Raw genomic sequence first — 21543 nt, forward strand, 5'->3', positions numbered from 1 at the left:
AGCCTCGGGCCGCCCGGGGTGGGGGGGCTGCGTGCGTGGGGCAGCCTCAGCCTGCAGGTGTCACGGGAAGATGCAGAGGCCCGAGCCATCAGCGGGAGCAGAGCATTTCTGAAGGAGTTCTTTTTTCTCTTCATTTGACCGTTCCCAATTTCCCCTCATTATTAAATTGTTACATTTCAAATTATCTTTACTTCAAAGGAAAATGGAGAACCTCGGTTAAGAGTCTGGCTCCTCTGTGTTACTCTGACTCCTGGCTTTGCCGGGCTAATTTGTACCTCAGGGCAAGACTCTTGTTTCTAAATTGCTGTCACGTGCTCCCGACTCTGCCAGTTGCTCGCCCGTGTCCAGGAAGGCTTCTGCCTGGAGGGTATTGCTGCCCCTCAGCTAGTGAGAGGCCCCGCGGAGCGTGTGGCCGTCTGTCTGACAGATGCTTCTCCACGGCCTCCTACTGCTCTTTCAGGTCTGAGCAGACGTGGCCCAGCCTGGAAGGGGCGCGAGGAGGAGGGCGGTCGCCGTCATGCTCCCCCAGCCACCCTCTGGGCACCCGTCTGCCTGTCCCACACGGCGTTGGCTGGTCCTGGGCCCATAGGGACTGGGGGCCTTGCAAAAGTAGACGTGCAAGTTCTTCATTGGTTTTAAATAAACTTCCCATTGATCTAATAATAGTTCGCATACTCCTTTGACTAACATAGAAAAATAGAAAACAACTTAAATCTCTTAACAGTGTTTCAGAAAAAATATCTCTTGGCTTAAAAGGGTTTACTTGTTTTGCTTACTTATTTTCCTATTAGTATCTTTAAGTCCCTGAGGTTGGAAAACATTAGGAAGCTCTGAAAAGAATGGGGAATTGGCATTCAAGGCTGGTTCAACCTCTCCCCCTCCTAGGTTTTAGTTTCTCAAGGTCTTCTACTGGTAAACATCTTTTCAATGTGAGTATTTTCTAATCCACAAAGTTGGCTTGTGTTCAGGGCAGAGTAAGGGTAGAAATCTCGGCACTGTGCCTAGTGGTTCTCACACCTTGAGGCCATGTCCTCACAAAACGTCCAATAAAGGGCTTTTCTTCTGGTGGCCAGGGAAGGGCCTCCCTGAGGTGGTCTGAAAGGGAGATATCACGGAATTACCTTGGGAGGAGTGTTGATGACAGAACCCCTGTGTGTGAGGAGTGGGGCCGTGGGCCCCCTCTGTGCAGGGGCTGCGCTGGGCTTTCAGGACGTACCACTGACAAGCGCAAGTCTTCGGGCTAACGTTCTAGTGATGGCAGACACTGAGAGACCCCAAACTGATGACAAGGGTGGTGGTGCTGTGCAGCGAGGGTCGTGATGGGGTGGGGAGAGGCTTGGGGGCCTCTTGGAGGAAGTGACATCTTTCCTGAGACCTCTCTTTTGAGAACGAGCTAGGCTTGGGGAGACTGAGGGAAGAGCTTTGCAGTCCCAGGGTTAACTATCGCAGAGTTTCGGGGAGCAAACGGGTTGCCGTGTTCAGGCAGCAGAGGGAAGTCCAGTGGGAGGTGAGGAGGCCCCAGGGGCCTGGTGGTGCAGGGTCTGTGGGCCCTGGGCATGAGGCTCGGTTTCAGCGGGTTTCCGTGAGCAGTCCTTGGGTACCATGTGACTGCAGGTGCCCACTTCAGCAGGAGGGGTGGGGAGGCCAGAGAGCGCTCTTGGAAACTGGGCACTGCGCTGGCTCTGGGGGCCGGGAGGAGGGCCTGTGGGTACCGAGCCGTGGCCCCCGCGTAGCCCTGGGCTCCGGCCCCGGCCCCAGCCCTTGCGCTCACCTCCTCTCGGCCGCTGCACACCAGCGAGCCGTCTAGTTTGTGTGCCCCATGCAGGTGTCGGGAATGTTCGTACTCCGCTGGGTGTTCCATTCTGTCTCTCAAAGACATTTTTAAAATAAAATCAGCCATTTTAAAAAATTGAAATATAGTTAATTTACAATGTTGTTAGTTTCAGGTGTACAGCACAGTGATTCAGTTAAACGTATCTATTCTTTTTCAGATTCTTTTCCAGTATAGCTTATTGCAAGATATTGAATATAGTTGCCTGTGCTGTACAGTAGGTTCTTGTTGTTTATTTTATATACAGTAGTGTGTATATGTTGATCCCAAATTTCAAATTTATCCCCCCTCTCCGCTTTGGTAACCATAAGTTTGTTTTCTATGTCTGTGGGTCTATTTCTATTTTGTAAATAAGTTCATTTGTATCATTTTTTTAGATTCCACATGTAAGTGATATCACATGATATTTGTCTTTCTCTGTCTGGCTTACTTCACTCAGTATGACAGTCTCTAGGTCCATCCATGTTGCCGCAAATGGCATTATTTCACTCTTTTTTATGGCTGAGTAGTATTCCATTGTGTGTGTGTGTGTGTGTGTGTGTGTGTGTGTGTGTGTGTATACATCTTCTTTATCCACACATCTGTTGATGGACCCTTAGGTTGCTTCCATGTTTTGGCTATTGTAAATAGTGCTGCAGTGACCATTGAGATGCATGTATCTTTTTGAATTAGAGTTTTCTCCAATCCCTCTCCCAGGGGTGGGATTGCAGGATCATATGGTAGTTCCATTTTCAGTTTTCTGAGGAACCTCCATACTGTTCTCCATAGTGGCTGTACCAATTTATATTCCCACCAACAGTGTAGGGGGGGTCCCTTTTCTCCACACCCTCTCCAGCATGTCTTATTTGTAGACTTTTTGATGATGGCCATTCTGACCTGGTGAGGTGGTACCTCATTGTAGTTTTGATTTGTATTTCTCTAATGATTGGCGATGTTGAGCATCTTTTCATGTCCCTGTCGGCCACCTGTGTGTCAAAGACATTCTTGGTGTATGTTCTCCTGAGCCACGGTGCTGAGCTAGAGGAGGGGGTTCAGATGGAGGCTCAGTGCTGCTGAGAGTGGGTGGCCTCTGAACCAGCCATCAGTGTCTTTGAGTCTCAGTTTCCTCATTTGCAAAATGGAAAGAGTAAACAGCAGGGCTGCTCTGAGCATTAACTGAGCTCATTAACCTGGAATAGTTTTGAAAATTACGAGGCATTGGGCATGTGGGTGTCTGCTGTGGTTGTTACACTGCTGCTGTCCTCATACCGGGACTTTGAAGCGGAAGGGAGGAAAGGCAACTGGAACGCACTGGGCACCTCTCCTGCTAGCTGCCTGGCAGGTGCCTTTAAACCTCACTTCAAACCTCTGCATGGTGACATTGTTACGTATCGACCCTGTTTTTACAGGTGAAATAAAATCAAGGCTTATAAAAGTCATGTCCCCAGTGTTGCATGGCTAGCGGCTGGCTGTGGCGTGAGCCCAGGTGGCGGAGAGCGCACGGCTCCACAGCCCACCGCTCCGGGGACGGCGCGCAGGCCCCGACTCGCCCCAGGGCTGTGAACCGCCAGTGGCTGGCGTGGCTTTGGGCCGCTTTCTCGTGTCAGCCGGTCCCCCTCCAGGGCACGGCCAGCACTGACGTGTGCTCTTGACCCCCCAGGACCCCAGAGGACCTGTCCAGGTTCGTCGTGGAGCTGCAGCAGCGCGAGCTCGCCCTCCAGGACAGGAGCAGCTCCATCACCAGCAGGTAGGCCTGGCGGCCCGCGGTCTCGTGGCGACGTGTCCGCTCTGGAAAGTGGGCTGTGGTGGGGGTGCCCCTGGCTGAGGAGTGGCTGTGCTTCACCATCCCTGCCTCGGCCTGAGCGAGCGGGAGCTGGGGCAGCGGGGTGCCCCGTGGCAGTGAGACTCAGCTGAGGCGGCGGGCGTACTGTCATCTGGGCGCTGTGGCAGATCAGCCCTGGGGCCCTGGGAGGAAGGCGTGCGCCCCACCAGGAGCATTTGCGTCTTTGTGGGGGCGTGGGCTCCGCATGGCCCCATGAACGTGTGGAAACTTGGAGCCTGGGCTGAAGTGTCTGAGTGTTTGCACGTGTGTGGACTTGTGCCCTCGGGGAGGGGCCCACGCAGCAGCACAGCCGGGCCACTCGTGTCCACACCCGGGCAGGCAGCTCTGACTTCCTCCGGGGCCTGAGGAACTGGTTCCACACCAGTTCTGCCTCTGACACCTGCTGGGCGCCCCAGGAGTCAGTTCAGCTCTGCCACTAACTCCCAGGTCAGCCAGACCCCACAGGTGAGGGCTTGGTCCCACAAGGCGCGCCTGCCTCGGGGTTCCCAGGCTACCCGCACTTCATCTGACTGCAAATTCAGGGTCCCCCCAACCCCTCTCTGATAGTTTGCTAGAATGATTGACAGAACTCAGGAAAGCACTTTATTTAGGATTACTGGTTTATTACAAAGGGTGCAGCTTGGATCAGCCAGCTGGGCAGAGATGCATGAGGCGTGTGTGTGGGGTGGGGGCAGAGCTGCTGTGTCCTCTCCAGGTGTGCTGCCCCCCCAGCTCCTCCCTGTGTCCACTGACTTGGAAGCCGCCTTGTTCAGCAGTTTCTATGGAGTTTCCTGCTTGATTAAGTCATGGCCATTGGTGATTCACTTGGTCTCTATCTCCGCTCCCCTCCCTGGAGGCGGGGTGGGGGTGGAGCTGAAAGTTCCAACTTCTCTTCCCCTGGTTGGTTCCTCTGGCTTCTCCCCCGCCCTTCCTGCCCAGGGGTCTGGCTGAAGGGGCTTGTTAACAAAAGGCACTCATCTCGTTCAGGAAATTCCAAGGGTTTGTGGAGCTCTGTGCCGGGAAGGGCACCAAACCAAATGCTTGTTCCTCACTGAGCCGCACTTGGGCTCTTGCAGGGCTGTCCGCCTCTGTCCCCTGGGGCCCAGGCTGGTTTCTCTCGTGCTTGCAGGGTGGCTGACCAGGTTCTGGGTGTCGCATCAGAGGCAGAAAGAGAGGCCTCCTTCTTGGGTCTCCGTTTTGGAACAAGGAAACCTGTCCTAGGACCCCCACTGGTGGCAGACTCCCCCGACCCCAGTCACTCTCACTGGCCCATATGGGGTTGAATGTCTGCCCCAGACCAGGTACCTGTGGAGGATGGTGTTAAACTAGTCAATTCCCACGTGATTCACTTGAGGGTGGACAGGTGAGTGAGGTGAGCCTCTCCAGTGAGCGAAGGGCCTGGGGGCAGGCTGAGAGGACGGTGACCACAGAGGGGCCTCGGGTGCCCGGCACTGGCTGACCGGCTGGTTGGGGGTGGAAGTCAGCCTGCCCGCCGTGCTTGTCCTCCACGGCCTCAGCCCCGGTGCAGATGGCGTTTCAATAATTTATTAATAACCGAAGGAAGGCTTTCTTGTTTGGGGGGCTGATGTCTCTTTGAAAATCGGCTTTTAGAAGCATCTGGTTATGTTGGACATAATCACATCAATTTAGTTTAAAAACCTCAAATGAGGACTTCCCTGCTGGTGCAGTGGTTAAGAATCCGCCTGCCAATTCAGGAGACATGGGTTCGAGCCCCGGTCCAGGAAGATCCCACATGCCGTGGAGCAACTAAGCCTGTATGCCGCAGCTACTGAGCCTGCGCTCTAGAGCCCGTGAGCCACAACTACTGAGCCCACATGCCACAACTACTGAAGCCCATGCGCCAGAACTACTGAAGCCCACGCGCCTAGAGACTGTGCTCTGCAGCAAGAGAAGCCACTGCAATGAGAAGCCCGCGCACCGCAACGAAGAGTAACCCCCACTCGCCGCAACTAGAGAAAGCCTGCATGCAGCAACGAAGACCCAACACAGCCAAAAAAAAAAAAAAAAAAAGTAAATTAATTAATTAATTTTTTAAAAACTTAAAAAAAATACCTCAAATGATAAAGACTGCCTTTTGCTTTCAAAGCTACTGTCAGATGAAACAGGCATTAAAAGTGGTTTGAAATTAAAGCGTTTGACATTTTTCCAGGCGATCCTCTTTATTTTACTTTGAATTTGAAACAGAATGAACTATTAGAGGAAAGGAAACTTGTCTGCATTTTCCTCCCTCCAAACTGCGAGGTACTTTCTAAAATGACCTGCTTTGAGCAGCAGCAGGAAAGCCAGCCTCTCAGCTTCGTGAATGTAGCTCTCGTCCGCAGCTCCAGCAGTGCTTTCGACTGTGGTCACACATGTAGATTCCGCCGTCCCGTCTCTTCGTTGGGACTGGTTCAGGAGTGGGCTCTCCGCCCCTGGGAGCGGTCTTTCACGGCGGCTGCTGGGTCTGCGTGACCCCTGCCGACTTGCCCACCTCTCAGGACCCCTGGGCTCCCTCTGAGAGCCGGTGCAGCCACCCAGGAGCAGCTGAGTCTCGGGCATCCCGAGAAAGAGCTGTGCGCTTCACCTCTCCTGCAGGATGGGCACCTGCCTGATGGGCCCCGGGAGGTGAGGTGAGGTGTGACAGCACGGCGCACAGGGCCTAGGAACGGCTGCTTGCCCTCTGGCTGGAGGTGCTTGTGGTCCCGTCCTCATTCAGCAGACTGGCCCTGACCGCGCGGCCGTCCGAGGAGCACTTCCGTGTGCCAGCGTCGTGCCCAGTGCGTGCGTGCATCGCCCCCTTCATCTCAGGGAGGTCCCGCCGGAGAGCTCCCTCCTCCCGGTGATGGAACGGATCGGAGAAGCCCGGGAATGTTCTTAAGGCCGCAGCCGATAAGGGGCGTCGGGCTTCTGCCCCATCTGTTCATGGTAGAGTCACGTGCAGGCCCTGTGAGGAGGTGGCAGGGAGCTGGGGTCCTGTGCCCTCGAGGCCCTCACCGAGCAGAACGGGGAGGGGACGTGTGCGTAGCGCCATTCACGCTCGCAGGGGTCTGGGCACAGGCAGCAGGCCGATGTGGCCGTGATGGGGGCGGTCCGTGTGGAGGCCAGGAAACCTCGTGAGGCGGGAACAGCTGATTTCACTTCCGCACGTCTTTAAAGGCAGTTGGGCAGAAATTCAGGTTAGGCGGGAAGAGGCACCTTAGCAAGAGGGTGAAAGCCTGGGGTCTGGCCAGCACGCAGGCAGGCGGGGGTCCGGTCGGAGGGTTCGGAGGGCTTTTTGGGGGGGGGCGAGATGGCAGGAGGTGCCTGGAGTTCAGCAGCGCTCAGGAGACCCCAGGTGACGTGCAGGCGGTGGTGGGGCCAGAGGTCTCGCAGGGTTCTGGTTGGCATCTTGTAGCGTGTCCTTTGGGAAGAGCTAATAGTGGTGTGCCTCTCTGTTAGCGGGCTGTCCTGGACCGCCAGGCCAGCCTCTCTGTGCTTTCTGTTTCGTGGCCGACCTCGGACAGCTCCAGGGGCACCACTGGTCACTGACATGAATGGGTGTGTCGGTGCCTTTGGACAGGAGTTTAATTACAGCCCAGGGAACCTTGCCTTTCTTTTGTGGCCGCCCCAGCATTGGTTTTGGCACTTGAAGGCTGATCCTGTTCCGTTGGAGGTGTGCTGAGGACACGTGAGTATTCAGGGTTTGTGAGCGGCTCTAGGTGTGTCCCCGTCAGTGTTCTCCATGCAGAGCTCCCCTGACACTGCCATGCAGCCGCCTGTGCCCTAGCGGGCGCCAAGAGCATCCTGGCGTCTTCAGGACCCAGCACCTCACTCCATAGCCCTGGTGTTTGCAGAGCCAGGGGCGCTGTGGGCCGGGGTGGGCGGGAGGCTGCGTCTCTTTGTGGCTCAGAACCTTGTGGGCAGCCTCGAAGGACAGGGGAGCAGGGAAGCTTGTGTGGGGACACGTGGGGCTGTGATACCTGTGTTTCTCTGCCTTGGTGGAGAGTGGGGGATGGAGTAGAGCGGGGGCTCCTGGGGTCCAGTTCTCACCTGTGCACACAGCGTGGTGGAGATGGTGAGAGTGGTGAAGCTGGCTGAGCCTTTGCCGGTACCCGGTTCCGTCTCACCTGAATGCTGCGAGATGGTGCTGCTGTCCTCTGTTTCACGGCAGAGAGTCGAGCCCTGTGTCGAACAGCTAGGAAGCCATGGAAACAGGATTTGAATCCTGGTCTGTGCGTCCTAGGAGCTCCACACGATTTGGGGCTGGAGCCCCAGTCCCTGAGAGGTCCCTGAGAGGTACTACCTGTGGCTGCAGAGAACCCTTGGTCACGCGTTTCTCTGCTCCATTGGAGACGTGCGTCATGGGCCGGCTGGTGTGAGCCTCAGGCCGCATCCTTGGTTCGGATTTACGGTAGAACCTGCTGTAGGAGTGAGTGAGGAGAAGCCGTGCAGACTGCGTGGTTCTGCCTGCCGTGCTCTGTGCACTCCTGCCGAGCCCGGCTCTTTGCGGCTGATGATCCCGCCATACAATCGGCTTCGAAGGCTGCCTGCGCACCCCCGAAGCACACCAGCTCTGGGCTGCTCTAATGACTGCAGTTTTTTGTTTGTTTGTTTTATAAATTTATTTATTTATTTTTGGCTGCGTTGGGTCTTTGTTGCTGTGCACGGGCTTTCTCTAGTTGCAGTGCGCGGGCTTCTCATTGTGGTGGCTTCTTTTGTTGCGGAGCATGGGCTCTAGGCACGCAGGCTTCAGTAGTTGTGGCTCGTGGGCTCAGGAGTTGTGGCTCGCGGGCTCTAGAGCGCAGGCTCAGCAGTTGTGGCGCTCGGGCTTAGTTGCTCCGTGGCATGTGGGATCTTCCCGGACCAGGGCTCGAACCCGTGTCCCCTGCACTGGCAGGCAGATTCTTAACCGATGTGCCACCAGGGAAGCCCTGCAGTTTGTTTTGAAGCTCAGGTCTTTCCTCCTCTGGGCTCTTCATGTCTCAGAAGAACCCTTGGCCTCAAGCTGTCAGTGTGTGAGGAGCCCTGCAGCGCCTGGAACCCTGGTCTTGCCTTAGAACTCTGGCCAGTCCTGGACGCTCCTGGGAGCTTCCTGGTGCCTTGGCCTGGGCCACTGATCGGGGAGCCGGCCGGCCCCCTCCACATGGCGCTGCCCTCCTCATGCCGGGGGCTCTGGGCAGCGTTGGGAGGAGATGATTGTTGTGTAGTGAAGGGGGCTTGAGAATGAACGGATGGAGTACCACCTGCCTCGGGAGGTGGTGCCCTTGGCTGCTGTGTTTTCCTGGCATCTGCCAGGTTGATAGGTTTCTCTGCGCCTCCCAGGGGTGACTTCAGATCAGCATGACAGTCATGATTCTTAATGTGGCTCTTTTCTCACTTTGTGCAAACCATTTAGTCTGTCATTTCGAACCTCGGAATATAATTAGGCCTTGTTACCTTTGTCACCTGTGTCTATGTGAGTTATGGTAGACTCAAGCTGTCCAGAGGCCAGCCAGGCCAGCGATGGGAACAGAAGATTCATGATGACCAGGGGGTGGGAGGGAGAACCTGTTCCCTGTGCATCTGGCTGGATTCATGCTGTGTCTGACCCGGGCAGGGGAGGGTCTGGAAGCTCTCGCTGGTCTAAATGCAGGCTGCTGGTGGTCCAGTCTTGCCCCGCCACGGAGTAGCTCTGTGTCACTGTGTCCCCACTTTCTCTGCCTCACCCGTGAAGGTGGTGGTGATACGTCGTAGGATGGTCGTGAGAGCTGTCACAGAACCTCGGTAGAGCGTGTGGAGTGTGCCTGGTGCAGTGAGCGAATGTCGGCTAGCGGTTCCGATCATCGTGTCACTGTCCTCTTGCTTGAGGTGCCTGGGAAAGTGTGACTTCTGGGGTAGCTCAGGGCAGGGCAGTGGTGAGTTTTCCGGCAGGCTCATTAGGAGTGAGAAGGTGTGTCTTTTGGGGGGGCGGGCGGCAGAGAAGATGGGAAGGGGTTGAACGTGTGGGCACACCTGAAAGATGGGGATGCGGGGTTTGCTGTGGATCATATGTGGCAGGTAAGACGAAAAGACAAGAGTGAGGTCTTTGGTGAGAGCGTGTGAATGGTGGATTTGCCTCTTATGTTGCTGGAGAACTTAGCAGAGGAGCAGGTGAGGGCAGAGGGAACCGGGAATTCAGTTCGGGACATGGTGACGACAGTAAGAGGCCTGGTAGACAAGCACCTGAAGGGTGGAGAGGGTGGCTGGCTGTGGAGGCTGCGGTTGGCTTAGCCATCTAGACTAGGGGCGTGAGTGTGGATGCGACTCCGCCCGTGGCCTGCAGCCGACCAGGCAGGCGGGAGCGCCTAGAGCAGCGCTGACGTCCTCCTCCACCTGGACCGAGTGATAGTGGGGCAGGTGAGTGAGAGCTGGCTCCGGCCCACTGGCGTCCTCGCCTGGGGCGCTCCTCACTCAGGCATCCGCGTGTAACCTGGCCCTGCCTCCTGGGGTTGTGCCTGGGCAGTTCCTGGTGGCTGCCTGAAGCGGCGCGCTGCACGCCTGCCCTCACCACGCTCCGTGCATGCTCTGTCCCCCCCTGCCGTGCAAGCTCCCTGGACCCAGAGGAGGGCCTGGCCCAGTGTGCGCTTGTTGAGTGAGTGAACGAATGAACGGCTCAGTTGACTGTGCACAGTAACGAGACAGACAGACGGAGTGAGGCCTGCGGCCTGGCTGCCCGTGCTGTGCCCGTCCTGGGGCACCAGCCTGGAAGTCAGGTGGGCGGAAGCCCAGGTCGGGCTCTGCACGGGCTGGCCAGCCTCTGACCCTGCCCTCTGCTGGGCGGGCTGGGCGCCATCGTGGGGGCTGGGCTTTGCCTCGTTCCTCTGTGCTCCCTCCATCTTGCGTGGTGCCCCAGCTCCGTGGGCTTCCACGGGTTCAGTGATCACCCAGTGGCCTTGACTGGGAGGCAGGGACCCTAGGGAAGTCTGCACCGCGGTGCTGACCGCGGGCCACAGCCAGTCTGCCTCAGCTTCTTGCCAGGGTGACTCGTGTGTGCCCTATGGGGACCCTCCCAGGCCCTCTTGACCCTTTATCCCCCTGGAGGGTGCTGAGCCTGGCGGGGAGAGCACGGGAGCCGCAGAGCAGCCATTGTGGAGGGTGGTCTGCTCCCGTCCCAGGCAGGAGCGGTTTGAGCGAGCGCCGCCCGTCCCCCGCCTGGCCTCACGCTCGCCTTGGCCTGGCCGCTGTCCCCTACAGTGGGGGCCCCAGGGGTTTTCAGTGAGGAAGACCAAGGCCTCGCCTATCCGGTCAGCTCTTGGTGCCACTCGACGTAAATGGGCTTTGGCAGGGGGTGTGGAACCAGCCTGTGACTCACGCTCGTCTCCACATGTTCCTCTGTGGTGGTCGTGCGCGCGTAGGTTCCAGGGATGCCGTGGGGCACGCCGGCCATGAGCTCGATGGTTCTAGACCAGGAAGCCTCTTCTTCAGGCCAGGCTGAGCTCCCACAGCTGGTGCTGGTCCCACGGCTCACGTGGCACGTGGCCACCGGGAGGAGCACCGAGACGTGTGTGTGTGTGTCTCCGGGGCGGGGGATGGAGTGGCCCCCGGCAGACACGCACAGCCCCGGACTGTGGGGCTCTGACTTGTAGCTTCATCCCGGCACCTTCCTTCCAATTACTGGCTGTGAGATCTTGAGGAAGCTCCAACTTTATGGAGCCCCCGTTTTCTCCCCTGTGACTCGGTCATGATGATGTTTATTCACGTGCTGACCATCTCCCAGGGCCCTTTTAGGGTCTCTGAGAGTTGCCGCTGGGCTGCCTTCCTTGGCGGGCTGCTTGAGTGCAGAGGCCAGAGCACAGCCGTCCAGGGTGGCCTAGCCGTCTGTCCGGGGTGGGCAGCGCCGTCCAGCAGGACTCTCTGCGATGTTGGCAGTGGTCCACGTGCTGATGGGGGCAGTGGCCGCTGGTCACACGCAGCTGTTGAGCACTTGACATGTGGCTGGTGTGAGTGAAGCACTGCGTCTGTGACCAAAGCGTGCATTTCAGTCATCACGTGTGGAGAGGCTGTCCTGTCCGTCCCCGTGCTGTCAGCTGTCCTTTCCTCCTGGTCTTGCCTCACTCTTCCCAGCACTAACCTGACACATTCATGTGTTGATCTGTGGGTTAACGTTTACTGTGTGCTTCTCCCTCTTGGATGTAAACTCCAGGAGAGTACAGTGACTTTGGGGGTGTGTGCTTGGTGCAGAATTGAGGCCTAGCAGTTGTTTGTTGAGTGAATAGTAAATGTCTTCTCCTCTCTCCCCAAGACATGCTGCTAAGTCCTGGTGGGGTGGGAGGGGGACGTGTGCCGGCTCTGGGGGTGCCTGTGTCCGCGCCCTGGCCTGACCAAGACCGGGGCAGGCGGGACATACTCGGTGCTGACCCCGGGGCGTGGCTGGCGCTTCCGTTTGTCTCTGTCCAGTTGTCCGTCAGGCCCTCCCTCCCTCGCTCTGGTTAATCAGGTGTGGCAGCAGCTGGAGTGGATGAGCTGGCACGTTCAGCTGCCTGCTGGCTGGCCTGGCACTGGTCCCCTGGGTCCCAACCCCTGCCCCGGCCGCAGTGCCCGTCAGCTCTCCCGTAGTCCGCTCGGCCTTGCTTTGTGGCAGATTAATGGCTTAAAACCCACTAGCGAGTGAACTTGGCTGTTCTGCTTTATACGTAAGTGATGAGTTATCTGATTTCCCTTCAGATGGCACCTGGGAAGGTACTTTGTGCTCCAGGTTTGTGCCTGGTGCCCGAGTGGGGTTGGCCAGTTTCCCTAGTGGCCGTGGCACTCGGCGTCCCTCTGAGCAGGTGGCAGTGTCATTGAGATCATCTCTCTAAAAAGCGCTGGCCGCTTCACGGTGTTATGTGAACCTCAGTGGAGTGAGTGCCTGTCATGCGGTGCGTGCGTGCGTGTGTGTACACACATACACACACACGTGTACGTGCTCACATGTACTCACACACGAGTACTGAAGCACTGAGAAAATAGAAGGCTGTTTGTTCCCCGGGAGAGATCTTTTCTTACTTCCTGGCTACCAAGTAGACCAGGGAACGTTTCTTAGAGGAAGTATCTCTTGTATTAGATCTGGCCGGAATTGTGGAAAACAACAAAACCCCAGAAGATAGCATCCGGGATGACCCAGAGCTGGGGCACCTGCAAGAGGGCAGCTGCGGGCGTCTCCTGGTGCTTGCCTCAGGCCTCGGCCACTGTCCCCTCCAGCTGCTGACCCTCAGTCTGCAGATGGGCCGGTCAGCCCTGTGGTGTATGCGGATGAAGGGCTCCCAGCCGGGCTCCCAGGGCCCGTCCCGGGGGCACCAGCTTGGAGAAGCTGCTCCTGTCCCCGGCCGCCCCTCCTAGTCCCACCTGGGCCGAGCGGCGCCGGCTCCCAGCAGCCTGTCTGGACCGTGGCGGGCGTGTCTGCTGGGTACCTGGGGCAGGCTGATGACCGAGGAGGCAGGACACGCGTCTGCCCGCGACTCTGGCCTCCACGGGGGCCGGGCGCCTGTGAAGGCTTCATTTCCCTTCTCTCCAAAGTGGGGTCGGCACGGTGTCTGCTTCCCGGGGCGGCGGCTGCCATGCACACGTGGCTCGCGGCAGGAAGCCGTCGCCTCTGTCGCTGCTGAGCCAGTTCCCCCTTCTGTGGGACAGGCCGCCGCAGGAGGGCTCGCCAGCCCACGTCTGATGTCTGGCGCACGCACGCCGACACGGACCTCTCGGGAAGTCAGGGTGGTGTGGGAGGGGCTGCGGCTGACGCCCCAGAGCTGTGTCTCTTGAGAGACGTTAGGGGCCAGCCTTGCCGTGTTGGGGGGCCTGCCTGGGGTGTTGGGGCCAAGCACCCTCACCTGGGCCCTCCCGCCGTCTGGGGCGCCGCAGTGTGGGCACAGCCTCTGGGCCCTGCCCCAGTCTGCCAGTCACGTTAGTTCTCGGACGTCCCTTCTTGCTTGGGACTCTTGGCAGGAAAAGGAGAAGCCAGCAATCGCCGTGAGCGTGTGGCTGAGTGCAGGGGGCCCCGGGCCTCCTCGGTCAGGCGGAGGGCGCCAGCACCTGCTTGCGGTGCCCGTGTTTGGACGTGAGGTGGTGCCTGCAGCCCTCGGAGCCACTTCCTGCGGCTCTCTCCTCAGACCCTCCTCCGTGGCCTCCCCAGAGGGAGTGCTGTTACCAGGCTTCTAAATTTCGTGGCCGATTAGAAAGTGTGGAGGGGGGCTTCTCTGGTGGCGCAGCGGTTGAGAATCTGCCTGCCAATGTAGGGGACACGGGTTCGAGCCCTGGTCTGGGAAGATCCCACATGCCGCGGAGCAACTAGGCCTGTGAGCCACAACTACTGAGCCTGCGCATCTGGAGCCTGTGCTCCGCAACAAGAGAGGCCACGATAGTGAGAGGCCCGCGCACCGCGATGAAGAGTGGCCCCCGCTTGCCACAACTAGAGGAAGCCCTTGCACAGAAACGAAGACCCAACACAGCCAAAATAAATAAATAAATAAATAATAATTAAAGATGCTAATAATTAAAAAAAAAAAAAAAAAGAAGGGTGGGGAGAGCAGTGACCGAAAGCGCTGTGGGTGAAGGGACCTCTTCCGCAGACGCCTCCCCGGGAATTGGCTTCTGCGTTCCTCTCCTTGAGTGGTGGTTCCTGGGTCTTCCGGTCGCTTCCCCGTCAGTGTGGGTGAGACCCTCGGGGCAGGGACGCGGAGGCCGGGCAGCCGCGCTGCACCTCTGAGGGGGGTGCAGACCTGCAGGGCTGACGGCTGCTCCAGCTTGGCCCTGAGCCTGTTGGAGTTGCTCTCCCTTTCCAGACTGTGGCTGCCTGGCTTCTGTACCTGAGACCAAGCCCCCTCACGCTCAGGGAGGACCTGGTCCATGCTGGGGTCCGGAGGGAAGGCAGGTCTCGCTGGCAAACACTGTGGGGTTCCCGGCTGTGCCAGCCCGGCGTGGGGTCACCACCTAGCCCAGGCTAGGGCCTCGCCCAGGCTTGTGTGAGGATGAGCCAGGAGCTGTATGTGGAAGCCCATGGCTGCGGTTGGCACTTGGGGGGCTTAATTGCCCAGAGGGCTTCCCTGGTGGGCTGGGCACGGCGGCTGCTCTCCGCTGTGTGACTTGTGTGGGGTCACCGCTCGGCAGTCTGTCCGCGCAGCTCTTCTCCAGCTCAGTGAGTGTGAAGAGCGCCTGTCGGGCTTTGACCGCAGGCTCGGGCTCGGCAGGTCTGGAATGGGGACCGCGTTCTGTATCTCCTGTATTTCCTGCCGGCGCCCCAGCGCTGCCGGAGCTGCTGGTCCGGGGACCACACTCCGAGCAGCAACAGCTCGTCTTCCTCGGTCTCCTGTTCTGTCGTGTGGCGAGAGGCCTGGTCACACCTTCGCCGTCAGTACCTTGCAAGGAGGTCCTTAAAGCGCCATGAGCTCCCTGGAGGGGGGGGTGGGTGGAATTTTCTATAGGAAGGTGGCCTTTGTTCTGTTAGGGGTCATCAGTCTCTTGCTTTTGTCACCCTCACTTCCGGTGGACACACACAGGTGCTGCCCCCTGGAGGGGCGTGTGTGTGTGGCCCACACAGGCCCTGCCATCGCCAGCTGAGGACTTTGGCCGACCTCTGGGCCCTGCGTTCCACACGCAGACCTGAAGGTTCCGAGCCTCCTGATGGGCCTGCCGGTGAGTTTGTGCCCAGCTTGACCTGCAGCCGAGTCCCCAGCCTCTGACCCTGGAGGTTACCCTGCGCGCGTGTCCCAGAGACGACTGTGTCCTCGCGGGGCTCTCCAGCCCTGCTGGGGTGAGGGAGGACTCGGCTCTCACTCTGGTGCCCCTTCACGCCCATCTGTACAGCAGGCAGTGTAGACGCCGTGCTGGTGGAACTTGTGCAGTCTGAGGCTGCACTGGCAAAGACACCCGATTTGGTCCTGGTGGCTCCGGAGGGGAGAGCAGCAGAGCAAGGTGGCTGGGAGGTGGGGGGGGGGCAGAGTGTGGGTCGGCAGCGGCTCTCCTGGGCCAAGGCCGCCCCCCGCCCCGCTTCGCCCGGGAGAGCCCCGGGCGCTGCCCAGTCTGCTGAGCAGGGGCCGGGGCTCCTCATCTGCCGCTGCAGCCAGCTTGTGTTGTCTCCTCTCAGCAAGATGAGATGCCATTAATATTTCACACCCAGACTGTTTTCTTGCATGTTTTGCATTTCCATATTTAAAACGCCATTTACATATTCATGGGTCTTTTAAATAAGTTTTTATTGTTAAGGCATGTGGAAGTGGATAAAATGTGAAACTCCCCCTGTTATTCAAGCACTGGAAAAAATGTTCATCCCCAGAATGACATCAATTTCTGAGTGGTTAGCTCGGTAGCAGTGGCTGCAGGAAAATTACCGCGGGAGGCTGCGTGTCCAGCTCCATCTAGCCCTCCCCGCGGCGTGCAGATACTGGGCTGGGCAGGTCCGCGGCCCTTTGGCGCTTGTGGGTTTCTCCTGCTTTGGACCATGCCTTCCACCTGAGCTCCGACGATGTCACCTGGTTCCCTTTGGAGGTGGAGTGCTTGGTTAGGACATGGCCGACCCTCTCCCCGAGGCGCGCCAGGCAGCCTCTGGTGGGCGAATCCAGGCATTTCCCAGAGTGCACTGCACTCCCCCACTTCCCTCCTCCTCACTTCTAGCGTCAGCAGTGCCCTGCCCCTGACTCTGGCTTTGGCCTTGCATTTGAGGCAGCTTGGTACAGGGAAAGAGCCCAGCCCCCAGGGAGATGGCGGCTGTTCCTGGCTCTGCTGCCACCAGGCGTGGGGCTTGGACAGAGCCGGCCAGCCTCTCCCTGCAAGGTTATCACCACGGTCACTGAGGATGTGCGAGGTGCTGGCCTGGGGCTGGCCAGAGAGCTCCTGGTATTCCTATTTCTTTGTGTTTGGGCACCAGTGAGTTTGGCCAAGCCTTTGCTTCCAGAGTGTGTGGGTGGCAGGGAGCCGGTTGGAGAACCTGAGGACTGACGGGAACGGGAGGCCCTGGAGGGGCATCTGCAGGCTGCCTGGGGTCTGGGGTGGGTCTGATCGTAAGCCAAGCATAGCTCCTGGAAGTGACCAGGTGCTGCAGGGCCGTGGAGGGCTTTTGACCCCTCAGAGGTGTAGCCGTGATGGCCTGCTGTGTGGTTTGGTGTGTTGCAGAGGAGCTGATGGAGGGCTTTTCGGAGTCCAAATAATAGAGCACCAGCCTGGACGGTCCTCGGAGACCGAGGGAGACTGAGGCTTGTTCAGACCCAGACTACAGGACTCTTGACCTTAACATGAAATTTTATTATCTCAGAGAGGCCTTTCTAAGTGGTAAAGTCAAAATCAAATGTCATAGTCTGGTTTTTAAAAGGTCTTTAAATATGTCTGTGAACTTCTGACCATGAGATCTAAGGCACCGGGCCACACCCCACGCTCACAAATCCCGGGCATTGCCCGCACTGCTTTGCTTTCTTGGAGACGGGCTGAGTGAAGGTGTGCCGGTGAGGACCCCGATGGCAGCCCTCGGGGGTGAGTCGCTTTTCCCGTTGTCTCAAGAGGGTGGCAGGTTCCGTCGGCTTTTGTCAGCGTGGCCAAGTGGAGGGTTGCCCTCCGGGTACCAGGACGTCACGGACACCAGTGTCGGGTGTGGCTCCCCAGCTGCAGGTGTTGCATCTCTCCACGCGGAGACCCTCACGCGGGCATATACTGGAACACCCTGGGTGGATTTCTTGTGGCTGGTGGGGGCTCTCAGGATGTGTCCTTTGCCCCTGCCCAGCCTCTCATGGTGTTTGAATGACAGCTTCTCCCAGCGTGTTTGTTTTTTCCCCACACACTCAGGGCTCTGGGCCGTCGCCAGTGGCTGGTTCCAGAGACCAGAGGCAGGCCCAGAGCTGGGGGACCAGGTTACACTCCCAGAACCATGGACCCTATGGGCCAGGGGACATTGGCCCCATTGGCTGAAGGCAGAGGGGACCTCTGGGCACACCTTCCTTGGCGAGCCTCGGACCGCAGACCTGGGAACGCGGAGGAGGAAGGGCTGCCCTGTGTGCAGCGCTGTGGGGGGCTTTGGGGCTGTGATCGCAGCGGAGTGAGGTGACAGGGCTCAGCTCAGACCTGGCCGTCCTCCTCACTCAGGCTCGCCCAGCGGGCAGGCGGCTCTGGACGGCGCGTGCCGGCCGCTGCGCGGGCTGCTGTCCTATCAGCTCGGTCTCCATCACCTCCCCCCGCCCCCGCCCCGTGCTGGCCCATCCGCCTGTGGGAGGAGGGCCTATCTGTCTGTCTGTCCGGGCCTGGGCTCTGCAGCCTGTTGCTGAACGTGGGCCCCAGGTGTTCAGCAACAGGCTGTGGACCCGGGTGCGTCCACATCTTCAGCTTCTCGGCACCTCGGCTGCTGTCCCGTCTGGAAAGCCGGGCAATGGTGCCTGCTGCACAGGGTCCTTGGGGCGCTGGAGCTGGTGGAGCTCCTGGCATCTCCAGGTGCCCGGGGGTAGCAGCCATTGTCGTCTGAGGAGCAGCGTCTGTGGTCTCCGGGTCCCCACGTTGCCTCTCAGCCTGCTTCCTTATCTGCAGCGAAGGGTGGACTCACCTTTCCTTGGGTGTCTTAGGAGGTCGGGTGGGCGCAGCCCTGTGTGGAGTTGGTGCCGCCCGGGCCGCGGGGCGGGAGGAGGCCGTCGGCCGGTCCTCTGGGCGGCCTCCCCCCGCCTGACCCTTCCTCAGCGCGGCCGAGCCGTGGCTGGAGCACCACCTCGCAGGGGCGGTTTCCTTCCGTTGTGTCGGTGGGATCTCTCTCTGGCTGGGGGCCCTGCATCAGGCTGAGTGGGTGCCGAGTGTGTGCCCGTGAGGCCCAGCAGGAGCCGGGCCGACAGGACGGAGGGCAGGACGGCCTAGTGACGAGAGTGTGGAGGGAGAGCTTCCCTGGCAGTGGGTGACCTGCGCCCGGCCCCTCTTCTCTTCTCGGAGCCTGTGTGAAGGCAGCCCACGTTCTCCCACTCCCGCGAACGCTTGTGGGACGCCGGTCACAGGGAGCTGCTCCTGGAGGTGGCTCGGGGCGTCCCGCTCCCCCGTGTCGTTGGCGCGACGGCCGCCCTGCGCTCTGTGGGGGACGGACGCACCGCGCAGGGGTCTTGGTGGTGGCAGCTGCCGTCAGGACCGGTACCGCGCCGAAACCGCGTGGGGTGCAGCTCAGCCCCTGCGGGGCTGTCCCTCTGTGGGACCTCGGCGGTCCCTGGAATGTAGCTGGGAAACTGCCGACCCAAGGAAGTTCCTGTTTCAGGTTTCGGGGCCAGGGGTTCGCCCTGTGGGTCAGATCCCAGAGCCTTCGGGAAAAGCCCGCCTTTTCCTGCTGAGGGTTTAGATGTCGCCAGGTCACAAGTCTTCCTTCCCCGGGAGGAGATGGAGTTGATGAGGTATCTTTGCAGTGTGTGGACCCAGGCAGGGCAAAAGATGATTTGTACAAGTTGCAAAAAGGAGAGGAAAAGGAACGCGTGGAGCCAAGTCAGGTCCTTAATCCACTTTGTGACGATTCTGTCGGAGAACAGAGAACAGACCTGGTCGCAGCGCCCCCAAGTAAGAAAATACCATCTGGCAAGCCGTTTCGGTTGGAGAGGGTGCCTGGGTTACCTCCATCCTTGGGAAGCAGACAAAATCTTCTTTACTGGCTCCTGCAAAAGGGGCGTTAGAACCTAGGTTTCCACAAACATTTGGACAAAAGCAGAAGTGAGTAATCTCTGAATGTTGTTTACTGTTGGACGAAGGAGATGCTGAAAGGACCCTTTGTTTGGTCCCTGACTTTCGGTGCCTTGGAACTTTTGCTCCCTGGTGTAATTGGAAGGGATTAGGGAGGCCCTGGGCTGGGCCTTTGCTCCCTTGTAGCAAGAGCTAAGGGCCTAGGCTGGGCCTTTGCTCCCTTGTAGCAAGAGCTAAGGGCCTAGGCTGGGCCTTTGCTCCCTTGTAGCAAGAGCTAAGGGCCTAGGCTGGGCCTTTGCTCCCTTGCAGCAAGAGCCAGCACAGACGGTCAGGCCCCTGCATCCGCTGTCTGCTGAGATTGAAGGTGGGGTCCCCGTGTCTGAGGCTCAGCTTCCCTGCGCCCCAGCCTCATGCTCAGGGCTTCCATCCAGGAAGGGTCACAGCCTCTTACTGACCTTTCTCTCAGGTTTCCTGATACTTTGTGTGAACTTGAGAAGCCCTGAGCCAGAGAACTTCCTACTCGGCCGTGAAGCCCAGCTGCTGCTGGCTCGTGTCAAAGAACAAGCCGAGGAAAGCACACACATTGATTCCCACGTACAAGTGTGGGACAGCAGTTCTCCGAGGTCGTCAGGCAGTCCCAGTGCACTTTCCTGCCTTGGTCGGCAAACGTCAGCAGTCTGGTCCTCTCTCCCTCAGTGGCCGCAGGACCTCCACCCTCCACTCTCCGGGGAGGCGGAAGGGGGCGGGGCAGGGATGAGATGGAGAGCGGGGAGGACCCTGCTCTCTGAGGACCCTCTCTGCGGCCCGGGGGCCTGGCGCAGTGCCTGTGAGCTGTTCTCGGGCAGCCTGGTGGAGGGCGGGGGCCTCCAGGAGGCATCGCTGGGCGTCAGGTTGCGGTTGTGCCTCTGAGGGGCTCCACATCCTGTTGTAAAACTGGGAGGACGGAGTCGGGACAGCGGCCGCGTCGTGTGTGCCTCTTCCTTGGTCCTTGCCCTCGCCCTGCGCGGTAGGTGCAGTGCCCCTCATTTCACACCATTGCCCCACGCTGTGGATTAGGTCACAGTGGAGTCTGGCTGTGAGCTCAGTGTGCCTGTCTCCAGATCCCGCGCTCTCCTGTCCATTGCCCCTCGTCGGGAGGTGCTCTTTCACGCTTGGTCGCCTGGATTGCTCCTGAGGGTCATGAGATCCCACTTCCTGACCTTTTCTAACACTGAGGCAGAGAAAGGCAGCTCTGCGCGCTCCGCGGGGAGCGGTGTAGCTGAGACCGGGCGGTGCCGGTCAGTCCGTTGGCGGGCACCGGCCTGTGCCTCCGCGTCCTGCTGCGGAGTGCGGTCCTGCCCCTCCTGCCTGGGGATCAGTTCGAGAACTGGGAAGGGTTGGTTTGTGTGTGGTACGATCTGGCTGTGCTTCCCAAATGCCAGAATCTCACAGGTTCCCAGTCTGCTGCTTAAGAATTATGTGGAGGAAAATATCCTGAAAATGCAGATTTTTGGGACTCACCTCCAGAGGTTTGGATTTAGGACTGTTTGCTAAGTATATTCGCCCTTTATTAGCACATTTTTTACTCGTGTCCATGGTAAGCGAACACGTGTGGTCGCCAGGAGCTGATGGATGAGAGCTGAGCGCCTTGCCTCCCGGAGGCCGGGCGCCTGACCTCCTCGGGTTGACTGCCCTCGCTCTCCTGCGGCAGACCCGTGCTCACTTGTAGTCTCACGACTCCTTTCCTCCAAACAGCTGCTTTTGTTTGTAGGGGTCATAACTGCTGATACTCAACCATTTTTGGAAATTAAAACAAATATTTAAAAAATTATTTACAATTATATTTATACTATGATCTCGTTAGACAACTCATTACCTCTTAATATGAAGTGTACTTATGAGAAGTGTATTTTCTAAAACAAGATTTAGTGAGAAGAATGACATTGTTTGACATTTTTACAAATCTCTACTGTCTGTGGAATAGGAGCCTTCTCGTGTCTGCTCTGCATCTAGCCTGGTTGAAGTACATGAGGCAAACCTGGTCCCGCACAGATCTGTGGTTGGGGGAGGGAGGCCCTGGCAGATGCCAGAGGCCCTGGGTGGCCTACAGCACCCAGGGTGCTGGTGTTCGTGGATGGAGGATTGGAGGAATGCGGGCTCACTGTCCTCTGACGCTCGCGGAGGCTGGTCTTGTCTTTCCACACGGTGTCCCTTTGAAATCCTGATTGGAGTTGGGAGGGTGTTTTGTAATGTTCCTCCATCTGAAATTCAAGGATACCAGTCATTAAACGTTTGGGAAGATTTCCCCAGTTGTGGTGTTTCTGGGAAGGAGTTCATGTCTCAG

At 58.5% G+C, this 21543-nt stretch overlaps 1 protein-coding gene across 5 annotated transcripts in view; it reads left to right on the plus strand.

Annotated features, from left to right (window-relative positions):
• MAD1L1 (mitotic arrest deficient 1 like 1) overlaps window positions 1-21543 on the plus strand; it is a 331750-nt gene that overhangs the window by 81632 nt on the left and 228575 nt on the right. For 4 of the 5 annotated variants that reach the window (XM_082430575.1, XM_082430573.1, XM_082430572.1 and 1 more), the window contains one exon: window positions 3471-3557. The exons of the other annotated variant lie outside the window; for it this stretch is intronic. In XM_082430575.1, coding sequence (XP_082286701.1) covers window positions 3471-3557 — 87 coding nt within the window. The remainder of the gene's footprint in view (window positions 1-3470; window positions 3558-21543) is intronic. 5 annotated transcript variants of the gene reach the window in all.

This window comes from Balaenoptera physalus, assembly GCF_965194825.1.
Source record: "Balaenoptera physalus genome assembly, chromosome: 16".
Taxonomy (NCBI): Eukaryota; Metazoa; Chordata; class Mammalia; order Artiodactyla; family Balaenopteridae; genus Balaenoptera; species Balaenoptera physalus.